This window comes from Brassica napus, chromosome A9 (genome assembly GCF_020379485.1).
Source record: "Brassica napus cultivar Da-Ae chromosome A9, Da-Ae, whole genome shotgun sequence".
In the NCBI taxonomy this organism is placed as follows: Eukaryota; Viridiplantae; Streptophyta; class Magnoliopsida; order Brassicales; family Brassicaceae; genus Brassica; species Brassica napus.
This window is the reverse complement of record NC_063442.1, coordinates 30,657,448-30,675,053: the sequence shown is the minus strand read 5'-3', so window position 1 is coordinate 30,675,053 and position 17,606 is coordinate 30,657,448. Positions and strand designations below refer to the sequence as shown.

The 17,606-nt window shown below is 33.3% G+C and overlaps 1 protein-coding gene and 1 long non-coding RNA gene across 6 annotated transcripts; one reads left to right on the top strand and one right to left on the bottom strand.

Moving 5' to 3' along the window:
* Positions 1 to 1,988: 1,988 nt before the first annotated feature.
* On the bottom strand, positions 1,989 to 11,783 carry LOC106367550 (disease resistance protein RPV1-like). 5 transcript variants are annotated; one of them, XM_048740927.1, is made up of 7 exons: positions 11,304 to 11,783; positions 10,893 to 10,919; positions 8,564 to 9,048; positions 7,073 to 8,189; positions 6,601 to 7,005; positions 4,892 to 6,481; positions 4,109 to 4,814 (listed from the first exon to the last, which is right to left on the bottom strand). In XM_048740927.1, exons 1-7 carry the CDS (start codon positions 11,766 to 11,768, stop codon positions 4,275 to 4,277), a joined length of 4,629 nt encoding a protein of 1,542 aa, XP_048596884.1. In that variant the 5' UTR covers positions 11,769 to 11,783; the 3' UTR covers positions 4,109 to 4,274. The 5 variants fall into 5 exon arrangements, with proteins under 5 accessions (XP_048596880.1, XP_048596884.1, XP_048596879.1 ...); XM_048740923.1 differs by lacking the exons at positions 10,893 to 10,919; positions 11,304 to 11,783 and adding an exon at positions 1,989 to 2,177 and having other exon boundaries at positions 4,307 to 4,814; positions 8,564 to 9,153; XM_048740922.1 differs by lacking the exons at positions 10,893 to 10,919; positions 11,304 to 11,783 and having other exon boundaries at positions 8,564 to 9,153.
* Positions 11,784 to 14,917: 3,134 nt separating this feature from the next.
* LOC106367548 lies at positions 14,918 to 16,774 on the top strand. The gene is made up of 2 exons (XR_001273884.3): positions 14,918 to 16,033; positions 16,395 to 16,774. It is a non-coding gene; the product is annotated as an uncharacterized LOC106367548 (long non-coding RNA).
* The last annotated feature ends 832 nt before the right edge of the window (positions 16,775 to 17,606 follow it).

The following is a 17,606-nucleotide window of genomic DNA, read 5'->3' as shown; positions in this document are numbered from 1 at the left end:
AATGTAGTAATAAATATTTATTCCTTTTCGAAGGACGAAAGAAATAAATGCCTATGCCAATCAGAAAACCAAGAGCCATTAGCCCTAAGTCCACCAGAAAGTATCCAAGCGAGTATGTATGGTTGCCATTCCGTGAAGCAACATCTCAGAATCTTTGGACTCACACGGGCCTTCACCACATCCAGAAAGCCGAACAACGCAACAATACACACAAATCTCCTCACCCGTAATCTTGCAAATTAAACAGTCCAATATCGGTTTTGATATGGTTGTGTTTTTTTTTTTTTGAAAAAAGGGCTAATATGGTTGTGTTATATATAGCATTGATATCATTTTCCTTATTTTTGTCAATATACATAATCAATATCAGTTTGCTTAGTTTTTCTCAACCTACAAATCATTATAGTTTTCCTGATGTTACACAACAACCAGACCAAACACATTATCAAATCATTCAACTATCATAACATAAGTGAAGATCGCATTTATTTATCAACTTGCATAGCCAAATATGTGAACGTGTGTTTCCAGCATAAAGAAGCAAAGATTCTATGCTAAACCCTAAAACCATTCGCGGAAATCGAAGAGAAGACTTGGAAAACTACCTGGTAGTCTTCTTAGTATATGGCAAAGTCACGGAGGGCTCATGAAAGTGGAGACATCAGTAACTTCAAACCTCCGAGTTGGTGTCGAAAATATTTGCAAATCGACAAAAAACCTCCAATTAAGACTAGGAATTGTCTCTGTATATTTTTCATGTAAAAAAAGCAACCAAAAAAAGCAGTAATGACATCTATCATCTAAAAATTGCTAAAATTTTACTAAAGTTTTTCTAAAGTTTTACTAAAATTACTATAGTTTTACTATAAGATTACTTAAGTTTACTTAATTTTTCTCTGAAATTTTGTTTTTTTTTTGTAAATTATGTATAAGAAACAAAAATATATACTTATAAGATAACTAAACCAAAGATATATACATATAAAATATATTCTAGAACCTCCTAAATAAATTTTTGATATTCAAAATATTTTATATAACATATATTAATCATGATATTTAACTATTAAGATATGAGGAATAGTCACATCTCGTGTTTTCCCTTGCTAGCTGACGCTAATAAGGTTGGATAAAATTAAAATATCAATTAGCCAATTTCTCAATAAAAATCTGCAAAATTGAGCAATTTTTTTCATACTTTGATTGAACGCATAATTGAAAAGAGTGGTCTTGAAGCAGTACAATGAATTTTGTATATAATTTATCTAAATAGTTAAAACAAATTTTATATTAATAATATCAGATTTTTTTAAACAAGATAATTCTTATATGTTGTGTTGTTATCTTGAAACAATATTGTTCTATTAAAAATTTTAAAAATAAAATAATTTATAATTAAATATTAATCATCAAAAACATTTGTATAAAGATATTTCTAAAATATTTTTATTATGAGTGTTTTTAAAATTTTAACACAACAATAAACATAAATATTTTAAAGAAATTTTTATCATATATAAATAATTTGATGTTTGATAATAAGTATTCGTAAGAAAATAATATGTGATATACAGACAAAACAATATATTTGATAATTTAAACTATATTCCGTTGTTAATTTACGTTGACTATTTATATCAAATAAATACCACTTTCAATTTTCTGTTCATGCACAACAATATCTTCACCTTGACTTTCAGCCGTGACAACTTCTGAACTGTGACAGTTCCATTGAATGAAATATATAACTTTTTTTTTTGTTTTTGAACTACAAATGAAATATAAAACTTACTAGACTAATTTAAACAAATGATCAAGTTGGATGATTATAGACGACATTTGCCATGAAGAAGCATATATGGTTTGAAGAAGTCATAAATGATCTAATTGTGGATTGACTTGAGAGGTGAGATAGATATGCAATGGATGTGTTACATTGTTTCTTTAGTCTGACGAGAATCTTTTGATGTCTTGTAAGATATGTCACAAAAATATATGATGTCATCGCATCTTTGAGATGATAAAGATACAATGATGTCAATTATTTGACACCATAACATCAAAATAATAATGTTGTATGGTTTATCAAACTTGTCCACACCATCCATTACAGTGAGAGAGAGACTGAACCATCAGTTTGGAGTATCAAGCAGATTCACTTTCTGAGCTGGCTTCACCTTCTTCAAACGACCTGAAAAAATTGGCAAGCTTCTGAGAGACTGTGAGCTGTGTCTCGTTTAACACATGTTCTTCACCTTTAAAATCATCATCCCCTTCGTAAACCAGATGAATCCCATGCATCTTTAGCAACAGAAAACCTAGAGTTACAGCCGCTCATGTATAAAATCTGGTTCAATGACTCAACAATCTAAGTATACATGTGAAATATCGTGAAACTCAAATACACCATTGTTTATTAAGTTTTCAGCAAACACAAATAACCGAAGCCCAATCGGGTTGGTTAACTCAACAACACGATATATAGAAAGTTGTGCTTAATTTACTAGAGATAATATCATCGATCTTTCTTCTCATTTTATTGCCAGGACCGTACTATCTAGGGTGGTAAGAGTAAAAAGGCTTGATAATAAATAAAAGCTACGAAGATGTCTATCTCTTCTTTTGTCAGAACATCTCCCATAAAGAACTTTATTTTGAGGATGAGTGATCTTTAACAATGAAAATTAAAAGATGAGATTGTCTAATAGAAAACCTTAGATAAATGTTTGATTTTTTTGTATATTATATTTTAACAATAATTATTTATAAGTACTAAAATTTTATAACTAAATAATAAATACAATTAAAATGTAAAACACAATATTTGTTGATGTGCCTTTAATTTAAATGTTACATTTAGGCGATGGATGTTACATCATGTACATTATACATACTCGACTAATTTAAACAAATGATCAAGTTGGATTATAGACGACATTTTCCTTGAAGAAGAGTATGGTTTGAAGAAATAAAATGATTTGATTATTATGGATTGACTTGAGATGGTGGATGTGTTACATTGTTTTTCTTAGTCTTACTCTGATGCAAATCTTTTGATGTCATGTAAGATTATGAGGTTGATTGTTTTCAGTTTCAAGATTAGTTTTTGGTTTTTGTTTCTTTAAAAACCATTTTCTATACAATCAAGTTTTGATTCCCTAAATATTAGGAAATTAGTTTTGCAAAAAACTTGTTTTATAAGGCCTGATTGTTTGATTCCACTTTTTTTGCTAAACATTACTAATTTTAGGCCTTTCAAATTTGCAATATAATATCTACAGCTACTACTCAACAAAACACACTTAACGAAACCTCACGAATAATAGCTTTCTCTACAGATCAAGCAATTGGAGTTGGGTTAATGTAAGTTAATTCTGTAATAGTTTGTTGTGTTAATGTAAAATTCAGGACCATTATATATATACTCTGTAACTTTTTTTTAGTAATTTTATTTTATTATATATTTTTTCAATATGGACAATTCTGCTAATTTCCCCTTTAATAATGTGATTTTTTGTGTGTTTCATATCTATAAAATAAAATTAGATATTTCTGTATAATATTAACTAATTGTAAACTAATTGTAAACAATTAGTTACTAAATTCTATAAATAGAATTATTGAATAATTTTAATAATTACTAGACATATTAAACAATAACTAAAAATTATAAAAGTATAAAATATTTTTTAAATAAAACATTATATATTAATTTTGAAAAACAAAAAAGTTGCCATTCAAGTTTTGGAATTAATTTAGATGTTCTTATGATTTATATTTAGTATAATATAAGATTTTCAAAAATGTAGTAATTAAAAATATGTTAATGTGTTTTTATATTTTAAATCAATTTTAATAGTAACTTCTAAATATTTTATTGCTATTTTTTCTATTGCGTTAAAGTAATTCATTAGTTTTTTTCAAAAAACTAAAAATATAATAAAACCCAAAACCAAAAACCAAAACAAAAATCAAAATTTAAAAGCCAAAGCCTAAAATCTAAAGCTGAATATTAAAATCTAAAAACCAAAATATAAAAACCAAAAACTATTAAAACAATCTTCACCTATGTCACAATGATATATGATGTTATGCATCTTTGTGATGATAAAGATACAATGATGTCAATCATTTCACACCATAACATCAACATATTATTGTTTTATGGTTTAATTATCATACAAATACGAAAAGAGTATTTAAAAAAAAAAATTAAAAACACCATCAATAACAGTAAGAGAGAGACTGAAGTACTGAACCATCTGTTGCGAGTATCAAGCTGATTCACTTTCTGAGCTGGCTTCACCTTCGTCAAAAGATCTGAAAAAATTGGCAAGCTTCTGAGAGACAGTGAGCTGTGTCTCGTTCAATACATGTTCCTCACCTTTAAAATCATCATCCCCTTCATAAACAAGATGAATCCCATGCATCTTTAGCTCAACGCCTTGTTTGATTGGTGGTTCTCGTTTAACAACTTGTATGGTGTACCCATCTCTAAATGTCCAAACCATTGGGTGCAAAGTTGGGTATCGGCAGATGTGGAGTTGATCATCACTTGTTCTTGGCACTCCAGAGAGGTGCAATGTGTGGGTGTATAAGGGTGAATCAAGTTCTAGAATTTGTGCTTGAACCTCCATCACATCAGGCAGCTGGTAGTCATCTATGCAGTCTTGGTTAAGAGCCACAACAACGGCCAGGATTACGCCTCTGAGCTCTCTGTTGGGTTGAGGTGAGAATGTGAGAGGGCCTTGTGAGAACCAGTCAGGGATTCTGTTCCCAGGTAAGCTCAGATTCCTCATCATTTTCAAAGAAGCCTGCAGTGAGAGTTCAAAAGATTGTTAACAAACCTGAAATACAACTAACTGAAATGATATAGAGTTTGCAGAATCACCTTGGAAAGTCTTTTCTTGACTGCAACAGAGAACCTAGAGTTGCAGCCGCTCATGTATAACCTTTTCAGAGCCTTCAAATGCTCTAGGCCTGGAACATCATCCACTTTCCCACAGTTTGTGAGATTGAGCTCTTCCAAGATCTCCAGCTTTGAGAGGTCTGCTATACTCTCCAACGCAAAGCAGTTTGCCAGGTTTAGCTTCTCCAGTTTCCACGGAAGAGGGGGGAGACACTTCAGCTCTTGGCAGTCATACAATGTAAATAATTTAAGATTCCATAACCCCTCAAGACTAGATGGAAGACTGTGAAAATAGTTATTCTCCAGTTCTAGTTTCTTGAGAGATGAAAGCTTCCCAAGATCATCAGGTACTTTACCCCATATCCCCCAACCTCTAGCATCTATCTCCTCAAGTGACAAGAGGTTTGAGAAAGAGTTCGGTACTTCAACAAAACTAGGTTCTTCACTTGTACCTGGAGAACTTCTAAAGAGAGGCTTCTTCAGTATCTTCAATACCCTTAGATTCGAGAGGTTTCCAAAACTTTCTGGCAGCTCTACCACCGAAGTTTCCTTCATGTACAGACCGTGAAGCGATTTCAAGTCTCCAAATGATTCAGGAAGCCTCTTGATCATTTTACAGTTGTCCATTTGGAGTGAGACTAGGTTTTCAAGCTTGCCAAAAGTTTCAGGCAGTTTCTCAATGTTAGCGCCTGTAAGGAACAAGCTATGGAGTGTGTCCATGTTTCCTATTGATTCAGGCAGAGCCTTCAGAGACTTGCAGTTCCTCAACCCAAGTTTTTGAATAAAGTGCAAGTCACCAATCTCTGCTGGTAGAGTTTCAATTGGTGTCCAATCCAACTCAAGTTCTAGAAGAGAATTTAATCCACCAATTGAACTTGGAACATGCTTCAGAAGTTTGCATTCTCCTGCTGAAAAGTCAGTCAAACATGGCAGTGAGCCTAGGCTTAGAGGCAGCTCCTCCACTGCACTTCCGTAGATAAATAGTTTCTTCAGTGATTTGAGCTCCTTAATAGTGTCAGGTATCTTTGGAAGGGATGCACAGTGCATCAAACTCAGCTTCTGGAGATTTTTTAAATCTCCAATAGAACTCGGAAGACTTTGCAGTGAAGTGCTACTCAGATCTAGTTCTTCCAGTGATGTCAATGTTCCTATGCACATAGGAAGCTCTTGAATAGATCTGCAGCTCTTTAGGCTAAGCTTTTGAAGATTTTCGAGGCGAAAAATAGAGTCTGGTAACTTCTTTACCGCAGTTGCATCAAGAAAAAGCTCTTTCAAACATGGCATGAGACCAATGTTTTCTGGTAAGACACTCAGATTTGAACAGCCAGAGAGGTAAAGCTTTTCAAGACTCTTCAGTCCAGAAACATCCACAAGAAACTCAGTGAGGTTTGGACAGTTTCTGAAATCCAGGTGAAGTAATGTTCTCAAATTACCAACTGAACTTGGAACTTCCACCAGACGCATGCATCGTTCAAAGACAAGCTTCTCTAAGGACTTATGGTTTGATAAATCAGGAACGGCTTCTAAGCTGTGACAGCCACGCAAGTTTACAACCTTCAAGTTTCCATCCACCTGAAAGAAGTTTCTTAACAGTGACTGTGAGACTTTGACTCAAACTACAGTAGAAACTTTATAAATCAATAAACACGTTAAATTCATAAATTAATACTCAAACTACATTAGAAGCTTACCCCTTCGATGTGCAGACTCTGGATGCGCCTTATTGCACTCTCTGCAAGATCAAGAACAGCAAGTTGCCGAGCAAGAAGATTCAGTGGTACCTCCTTTAATGGACAGCCTCTCCACTGTATCCACTTGAGTTCAGATGGAAGACGTTCAAGATTCCCTGCCAGCTCCACATGATTAATCTGAAGGAGTCTCAACTTTGTCATTGGTACAAAAGGCTCTACTGGAATGGTGTTCTCAGAGCTTTTTGGCTTTTCCTCTGCTGGAAATCCTACAAACTTATTCTTCAGGTAACTAAACACAGTTCTGATGCCTGGATTGTCATGTAGATTCCCCAACGCAACTGCACTTGGATCCGTTGCTAACTTCTTTTTAAAGTCGAGTACAATTCCTTGGATGGATGATGTTCCCTATCATCCATTACAGAACAAACATGAGAATGCAAATTATATATAATTGTAGATTTAAATAAATTACCTTCATATTGTTCAATACAGTCATGATTTCAGCACGGTCCCAGAGTCTACTCCGCATTCTAGTATCCCCAGGGGTTTCTTTAAGGTCTAACTGCCTTCCCATGTCTCGAATCTGATCATGCATCCAAAGATTCTCGTCTGACAAGAACTTAACAAGAGACTTCTGTCTGAGGACACTGAGAGCAGCCTCGGCGTTAAACCCACAACCATTCAGTACGTCGACGATTTCTTCTTTCTTTATCTGCATTTTAAGAAAGAGACAAGCAATATCCAGGAACACATTCTTCTCCTCATCGTCTAAAGAATCAAAACTCAGCTTCAGAACATCCTGAAGATTGCCTGGTTGAGTGTTTTTGAGCTTCTCTAGCTGAGTTTGCCATTCTTTTGCCTCCTTCTTGTCATACAAAAGAGATCCAAACACTTCAAGTGCTAGTGGTAATAGACCTGATATCTTGACAATCTTCTTGGACAGCTCTAGTAAACTCTCTGTTGGTTTTTCTTTCCGTAGTGAATGATAACTAAAGAGCTTCAGTGCCTGCTCCTCATTCAAGCACCTGACTTCATATTTTTGTCTCTCAGAGAGACTATTAAGAATCTCTTCATCTCTGGTAGTGATGACTATTAGAGTTCCTTCACTATACCAACTTCTCTCACCAATTAAGGCATCAACTTGGTCTCTTTTATCAACATCATCTAAAACCACAAGAATCTTCTTCTCATAAACGCTCTCTCTTATCTTGTCTCTCCCTCGGTTAACATCTTCTATTTCAGGTAGCGAACGGAGAAGCCCCTTGATCAAAGTCTTTTGTAGATTGAGTAAGCCGTCACGGTCTGATGATCTTTCTCTAACGTTTGAGATGAAAACTCTATACTCGAAGTCTGCAACGATCTTGTTATAAAAGGCTTTTGCAAGGGTCGTCTTCCCAATACCACCCATACCGTGAAGCCCCAGGATTTGAACGTCAGAGGTGGATTTAACGTCGACCAGATTAATCAAATCATCAACACGTGACTCCAAGCCAACGGTGTAATCTCCAACGTTCTCTGGTGTGTTGCTCACTTCAGATAAAACCCTCTTCACCAAAAGCCCTATCATCTCATCATCAACAGAGTCTTCTCTGTCAAAGTCCCATAAAACAAAAACACAAAATTTCAGACAAAGAGCATTCACATTCAAAAACACTATGGTTTTAAAATCCGTCTAGACAGTGTCTAAGGTTAGCTAGGCATAAAATTGGCCTTATTCAAAACGATTTTTTAAAAATTTAAAGTTAGTGCAAATTTATCTAATTTTTGGTTTGTTTTGTATATCTAACTTTATAATTCATCAAAATTATTTTATAACTAAATCCAAAAATTTAAATATCTTATAAATGTAAAATATTATAATAAATCAATCTAGGTTCCTAATAATTCTCCTAATTGCTAATCCAATTCTAGCAATTTCTTGAACATTGCAAAAACATAACTCAACTTTGTAATGGAATCCTACTTGCAAACAAATCCAGAGAGGTTTCCGACCAAAGTCATAGCTTTCCTCCACCGCTGTATCTTGTCCTCCTTAAACCTTTTAGCATGTACTTCAAAGTCCTTAGCGAAATGATCGTTCTGTTTACGGACATGAGAGGGATCAACCTCGTAGAAGATTGGTATCATCGGGCGTCTCAGAGATGCTCGCAGATCGCAGAGGGTAGCTAGCTCGTCAAGGCACCAGTGAGAGTCAGCGTAGCGAGGGGATAAAACGACGACGGAGGCTGCAGAGTCTTCCATGGCTGCGACGAGGCTCGGGTTGATCTCGTCGCCTCGTTGCATACCTTCGTCGTCGCGAAAGACGCGGACTTTCTCTTTTCGGTGGAGAGCGTCGTAGACGCGCTCGGTGATGGTGTGGCGCGTGTCTTCGCCTCGGAAGCTGAGGAAGACGTCGAACTTGAGTCTGTGCGGTTTGGTGATGACTTCGGTCTCCATATCGCCGATCAACTCTCGTAGAAAGGTTGTTGGTGAAGTCAAGAGAGAAAACTTTCGGTGATAAAGGGACCTAACTTTTGAGATATTTGTTAAAGTTGTGATGCCATTTCTTTTATTCTTACAGTGGGACAAAAGCTTAGCGTTGGCTGTGACTGTTTGTCGGTAGCGGAGACCAAAGTCAGGTGAAAATTGATTAATTAATAGTCTAGTCTCATGTTCAATTATAACAAAAAAGCTAGCGTCTTTCAAAGACACTAGACGAATCAGAGGGTTTGGGACGTCAAGAAATGATCTTCTAGGTAGGGATCATTCAGTCTTGACTCTTACCCAAGTGAAACAGAGGATGTTTCTCTCGTGTGTAAGAATAAAGAAACAAAGAGAGACAATAAGCTAACTGAGTTATTTGTTCTTCAGTTCCAAGGTTGTTGTTTTGAGTTCATAAGATTCACCGGTCTCATATTTTACATTTTAAATCTGGGAAATTGCGACAATAATTAGTTAAATAAATAAAGAATAAAATTACGGATATGGTGGTAAAGAATGTATTTTTTAATAAAAATTATAGAATGTTTCTGTTTCTGAGAAGATGAATAAAATTGAAATAAAAATTAAAAAAAAACTAAAAATAAAAATAAAATTGAAGAATGTATTTTTAAAAATATTCATTTAGTGGTGGTAAAAATGAATAATAGTACCATGAAAATGGTAAATATAAAATTTTCCCTTTAGGGCCTGACTGGTTCAAACGCAGCGGTTACGGTTGCGGCTGCGGGTGTTTGCGGATGCAGGTGGTTGCGGTTTCTAGCAGTTTTAAGAGATTTATACGACTGGTTCTGCGGTTAGAAATTGGTGCGTTTGCGGGATACTTATGACTGGTTAACTACTAAATACAGTAGCGGTTAAATAATAAATTAACAATATTTACATTTTATATAATTATAAAAATATCAAAAATCATAATATTATAATAAATATGTAAATTATATTTTCAAAGTTATAGTTTTAAATTTTTAAAATTATAGAAAATATTTTATTTTAAAATTTTATAATATTAATTAAAATATAATAGATATATTTTAGTATTTTTATAATTCCATTTTGAAAAATTTATTGAATATTTTTATTTTTGTATTTATATGGTTTTTAAAGAAAAAGAAAAAAAAATTATCCTCCCGCAACCGTCCGCAGCCGCAAATGCTAGCTGGAACCAGCTTTTGATTTTAAGAGGTTCGGAGCGCGATTTGCAGCAGTTTGTATGATTGTTTCGAAGCTGTAAACCGCTACCAACTGCAAGCTGCGTTTGCGGGTGGTAGCGGAAAAACCAGTCAAGCTCTTAATCTCCTATTTATGTGTGTGTGTCGATGTGTGTGTTCATTTGTGGAGAAGATGTTAAATGTTAATACTTTTACACGAAACTCTAGGTTAAATTCTCACAAAATAGCATAAGAATTCAGATTGCGAACGAAGCTGAATACTAATCTCTTCTTCTATATTGTTCTACATTAGTTGGTGAAAAGAATTTTGATAGGAGAGAGCGGTTACATTTACATACACTGGTTTCTTGGAAGTAGCAAAGGATGTTGAGTCATAGGAAATGAAAATGAGGAGATTGATTCTCAAGAAACATACCTAAAACACAGGATGATCCAAGATTTGAAGAAAGAAAAGAAGGGGACAGCTAGATCAACAATTAGTTTTGATGTTGGAGCGTTGTGACTTATGACATGTCTTAGATGAGATGTATATATCAAAATCTATACCAATCATACGATGCAACATGTTGTCTAGTATTATGTAAATATGCAGAGGAATAAGACTGAAGATGAAGATACGGGAGTCCTCATGTACCTTTACACAAATCCGGAGATATGTCCGACTACATTCTTTTTTTTTTTTTTTGAATGAATGTTAAATTTTATTCATCAAAAAATACCTTTATACAACTAGTGCAACCTTTAGGCTATACAAACTTGTGATTCCTATACTTCAAACTTTGTTAAAAAAAACTTCAATCTCTAGCTCCAAACCAGGTTTGCAATCCCCTCTCCATCCCTTTAACTCTATTAGCTTGTAAAATACTCAGCTTGTTCCTCACTCCCTTGTCAAGAATTTTCCTTTAAACTGTCCAAGGCATCAACTTCTCTCCATGCTTAACTCTGTTTCTTTCTCTCCACAATGCATACACTGCCACTTGAAATGCATACCTGAGACAGAAACGCTTCCTCTTTTCCATACCTCTCACCGTTAACAAGGGAATTATAGATGACCATAAGTTTGTGTAAGAATCCATTCATAGCTCCCCTCCATCTTTCTATCTCCTCCTCGCCAAATCTTTTCGCGTGCTCTTCAAAGTCTTTTTCGAAAGGACTCTGTTTCCGTAAGTGCCATGGATCAACCTCGTAAAAGATTGGTAATATAGGACGACCCAGCGATGCTCTCAGATCGCAGAGCTTGGCTAATTCATCAAGGCACCAGCGAGACTTGGCATAGTCAGGGGATAAGATGAAAATGAAAGCCACTGAATCCTCCATAGCGTCCACAAGACTTGGACCCAGCTTCTGATCCTTGCGTCCCACGTCACCGTTCCTTACCCGGACATGTGCCTTGATGAGCGCTTCATAGAGACGATCCGTGAAACTGTGGTTTCTGTCTCTTTGGAAACTGAGGAATATGTCCCACTTGAGCCTCGAACGAGGATCAGAAACAGCTCCGGTCTTCATCATCTGGTTCATCTTCGATCTTTTCCACTTTGTGATCAAGTTTGTAAGATGGAAAGTAGTGCAGAAATCCTTAACGTGGATCCTACGAAAGAGACATAGTTTTAGTGCTCAGCTCAACACACGCAACCGCTTTTATCTACTTTTCAAAAGGTAGAAGCTGTCATATCTAAAAAACTACGGACATGGCTCTTCTCCGAACCGGAAACGTCAACGCAGTTACATATGTATTGTAAATCAAAACAGCATACATCGTTAATTTTCATGTTTGAAATGTGTATATGTCTTCGTCTTCAACCGCCATATTAACCGGAGCACTAGAATTTTGTTCCAAAACCCACGTCCTTACATTTGTGATAGACTGATAGTGTTATCTCTACATCACCATCCAAATCTATTTTATTAAAACAGAAACATTACGTTAGACCTAACTTTTATGTTGTAAATTTTTAAATTAAATACATTTTTTTTACTTTATCGTGAAACATACATTAAATCACTAATATTCATTTCTTCGTATTACTATTCATGTTTCCAAACAATATACTCTTTTTTATACTATTATTCATGTTTCCAAACAACACAATAATTAATCGACTAATATAAAATATTAGATCTCATCTTTTTAATAATTTCTAGCAATTTTCTTTCAAATTATTTAGATCAATTAAATAATTGAAATAATTTATAAAACAACGAAAAATTAATTGAACTTACTTTTTACAAATTTAAATAATGCAAAACATTTCAATCAATAATAAATAATTTAAATTAACTGATTAATTTATTTATTCCTAAATTATAAATATATCATTTATTTAAGTAACATAATAATTCAATATTAATAGCCATTACATAAAAAAAATATAAAAATGTTATACATCATACAATAAATATAATAACAAAAATAATTATAAAAATGTTCAAAATATATGTTATCTAAAGAAAAATACTTAACACTAATTGTTAACAACAAATTTAAACCGATTATAATATAAACCAAATTATGAACAAAATAAATTATACAAAATAATTATAATTAAATTAATTAAGCTATATAAAAGGAGTAATATGATCAAGAAATATTTACAGTTCTTAATTATTCTATATCTATCAATTTCTCTATCAAAGTTTTGTAGAATCGTCATAAATTCATAAAATTGCAAAACAATAAATTTTAAATTTTGGATTAAAAGGTGACAAATTATGAATTTGGTAATATTTTATAGTTTTCTCTGAATATAAGTTCAAAAGATAACATGTTATAGCTTTTTCTTTTATTAAAATCTATGTATTTGTTCATGCTTATTCTATTTATATAAATAAAATATGAAATCGCATTCTATTGCAAGACTCAAGTTATGAAGGCATAAAAATGGGTTCTCAATAGTCCCATATATGCAAAAAATAGCCTTTGCTTCTTTTTACTACAGATTTCGTTTTGGTAAGTCATGAGTTATATGTTCTATAGAGGAACATGGCTTTATGCTCCTTGGACTAGTATATATGTGCTTGGGTTCGGTTTTCCAAGATCTGAAGAACTAACCAATATCTATTAACGAGAAGCAAACACTAGTACCAGAAGATAAACAACGTTTTTATTAATCGAGATTGGCCATGTATGGTCCATGAATATACAAATGTTAAACAGATACTAGGATAGATCATACACATGTATTAGATTTTGCATCCGATAAAATATATATGGCAACACACAAGCATATATATATTATTTTATTTTATTTGGTATGACACAAGCATATATATGAAACGAAGAACAATAGAAAACAAAAACAGACGATATGTATGTATAACAAAGTTTTATAGTCGGATCAGTTGCCAGTTGCGGGATTACAGTTCTCATAGCGTGTGCACGTCGGTGGTGAGCCGTTGATGGATTGACAGTTTACGGTAGTACTGCACGTAAAATGATAACAGTTGGAGAAGTAAGAGATGCATGGCTGACAGAGAGAAGACAAGTATCCTCCTGGAAGATGACCATGATCAGTACGATAAGTGGTCGCCATGTTTTCAAAAGCTTTCCCGCCCCCGCAATGGATTGATCTGCTCGGTGGAATCCACATCTTGGAGCTTCTTTGGTCATCGCCTTCCAAATTCCTCCTCGCATTGATCGTCTCTTCTGCATCACCCATATAATTCACACTTCAGTTTATAGCGTCAAGCATCATCAAGCCTATGGTAATATCAGAGCCGTGCGAAGGTATCTTTTGATGCCAGAAGCCAAAAAGAAAATTTTAGTGAAGCCAAATATGTTCATAGCTTTTTAACTAATTGTTTTCCACTTAAATAACAAATATATTTTTCGTGAAACATAATTTAATATTTATCAAATTTTATTAGTCTAGATCTAACTTTAAAAAATATTTATAGTTTTTAAATAAAATGTAACATTCAAATATAATCTTTAATACTAATAATGAAATTTAGAATAAATATTAATATATTAAGAGAAACTATTTCTAATAATTTTATTGGGGATTTATGTTGATGAACAAGATGTTTTCTATCAAATATACAAAACTAATATTAAGATAGAAAAAAAATTGAGGTGAAAATTAAATAATTTTAGAATTAAAGTTGTATTATAGCAAAAGATTTATAATAATATCAATAATAGTCTATGTTCAAGTGATTACAGTTCAAAAAAGTGTTTTTAGTTTTTACTAATAGGTCAAACCAAATAACAATTTAGTAATATGCCCTATGTGAAAGTTCAACAAAAAGAAATGGCCTAAGCCGATGTTTTAAATTCTTGTTAGTAGTCACGGCTCTGGGTAATATAAATATTAATCTTATTTATCTATATATTGAACTAATTAATTAGTAACAAAGTGAAATAGTAAGCACGTAACTAAATAGCACACCTCACAACTTTGAAAGATGTATTGTATAATAGTTAAAAATGATCAAAAAGATTTAAATTATTAATAGAAGACATGATTTTTTCTATTAATCATGAAAATATTCGTCCTCACATCTGAATGTGGTAAAAAGAGACGTAGGAAGATATGATTTTTTTCAAATATATAATTAAATCTAACGAACAAAAAGTATGTGAACACTTGTTCCTGGATCCAATATTTTAATGTTAGCATGTCTTTTACTAATAATAAACCATAGATAAAGAAAAGAAAAGGCTCACTAAGTTTACGGATCTCAGTTTGAGCACAAAATGCGTCATCCATATGAAGCAAAAACACCAGGAGAAGAAGAAATAGCGTTGAAGAAACTAGAGAAGACAACATCTTTAATAATTCACAAGTCTCTCTTATATTGATCTGATCACTATGACTCGCAATGATACGTTTATATATAGAATAGAGAGGCAGAGATAAGAGAGAATTAAAACATACGGTAGAGACTTAATTAAGCCAAATAAAGAAGAAGAAGGTCGAGATAAGAAAGAGAGTGCTGAAGCTGTGGTCGACTGAGTTGTCACTAGTTGGTTTTGGTTTCAGTGGTCTCTTTACACCATGGTTTAGTAAACTCGGTCAAGTTGTCACTAAGAGACAGTATGGGAAAGTAATGTAATACACACGTTCAAAATGATAAGGTACGTTTATAAGAGAGACAAAGACCAAGTCTCGAATTCTCGAACAAACGGCCGTTTATGCAAAAAAGGAGTGAACCATATTCGCTTTGAATATTCCGTAGGAAAATCCATATTTTGGCGGGCACTGTCGCTAGAAAACGACGGCAGAACTATTATTTTCGTGAAAATATCCATTTCTAATGGACCTTTTCCGTTATTACATTATATTATGATTGAAAGTTGTGTAATGTATGCAAAGATGGCTGTTAGTTTGTCAAATGTATGCACTCCTGATACTGTCACACTTGATTGAGTAATAGCAATATGCAAGGCTTTGTGTGAATTATTTCAGTTCAGCCAAAAGCATAAATACCATACCAACGGAGGCTTTTAGGATAGGTTCTAAAAAAAAAAATTAACAAAAAATAAATCAAAAAAGAAATAAAACAAGAGAACAGCTGTCTAACATAGGGCTTTAGGAATTTGTAAAAACTCCATACGTGCCCCCTTGATATTGGTTGTCTCTCTAAGTCCGTCAATCAAATTACGAGTTTGATTCTGTGTAGATTGGGGATTGGGCTGATGCCTTTGCTTCTTTGTTCGCAGGCAGCTTGCGGAGGCTGGTGTACATGTTTTGATGGCTGTGAGGAACACGAAGGCAGCTCAAGAGCTGATTCAGCAATGGCGGAATGAGTGGTCTGGCAAAGGTCTCCCACTTAATGTCGAGGTACACTCTTATCATCTCCTATATGAATTCTCTCCTCTGGTAATGATGAATAAATTATAGCTTGTGGCTAATAATGTCTACTTTTGAGACTGGAAATAGTCAATAATGTTTATTATCATATATAAATGATCAATCGTTTTCCATAGTAGAAACTTCAAACTGTATGAGATCTTGTGTATTAGTTATTAGACAAGAGTATTGGTTTGTTACATCTACGTATCTGATTAAGATCCCCTGTGTTCTTTTTTGTAAAGGCAATCACATGTTAGTGATGAACTAAAAAACAAAGGGGATGTTATTTTCTTTATAGTCCGGTTGAGTTAAGTGAAAGCTTTGAATAGCAGAAACTGGTGATGTGCAGGTATAAAGTGTTGGAACTGGTGATGAAGAAGCTGCTGAATCAAACAGATACAGCAGAGTTTGTGGCCGCATTTGCAGGGATTTAAGACGCCATCCACCAGATCGGAGAGCAGAAGAAGCTAAAAAAGCAGTGCCCGACAGTTTCTTTGAAGGGATCAGGATCATCTAGTTGAGAGCTACACATTTGAGAGTAAAACTAAAAGCTGCGATGTTGAATCTGCCTGGTTGCATTTTTGGAAATTCTGTCTTCTTAGCAACTCATATTGTCCATGTACAACAGTATGAAACCTGAAACTAACAGTTTCGCTGACCATGTCTTGATATAGTCATTGGTATTAATTCTTTATAAGCTATGCAATATTGATCGATGTTATGAACAAACCATTTCTATTTTTCTCTTCCGAGTGTATTGTGTTTCTCTTAACCATTTCAAGAAACCATTTCTTTTTTCCTCTTCCGAGTCTATCTCAAGACAAAAGGAATATCTTGTTGTGTTTCTATTATCACTAGAGATTTTTCCCGGAGTACGCCCGGGATTTTCCCCTATATTGTAATTTTATTTAGTTTATTATGGAATTTAGATTTGACTACATATTTTATACTTAGACTGGATATGCTATATAAATTATTAAACAAATTTGCAATTATTTGTATTGATTTTATTGACTAAATTTTAAAATTATTAAAATTTAATTTTTTTTTCTTTCTATATCAAAATACATATAAGTTGGTAACCAAACTGAATTAAAAAAATTAGTTCAAATTAAATTATTCGTTTATCTTCTAAAGTTGTAGAATTTATAACTTGAATTTATAACTTAACATGTGTATTTGTAAATGTACATTATAATCAATTATAAATTACAAAATAATAGAAAAATCTAAATTTGTTTGGAAATCTTTAATTTATTTTATGTATCAATTGTTTTCCAATGAATTCAAAATGGTTAAAACTCACAATTTGTTGTTTGTTTTTTAGGAAATTGTATATAGAATGGTCAGAAAAATGGACTGGCAGTTATTAAACTTTATAGTAATGTTCAGAAATCTATTTTATTTTGATTGTTTTTATGTAAAATAATTGATAAATTTACAAATGATTTAACCATTGTTATGGTTTTAGAATTATTGAGTTCACATTTATAGATCTTTTGTCCTCAAAAAGAAGTACAAACCAACATATTAACGGGCTTATTACTTCGTTTATTCCAGT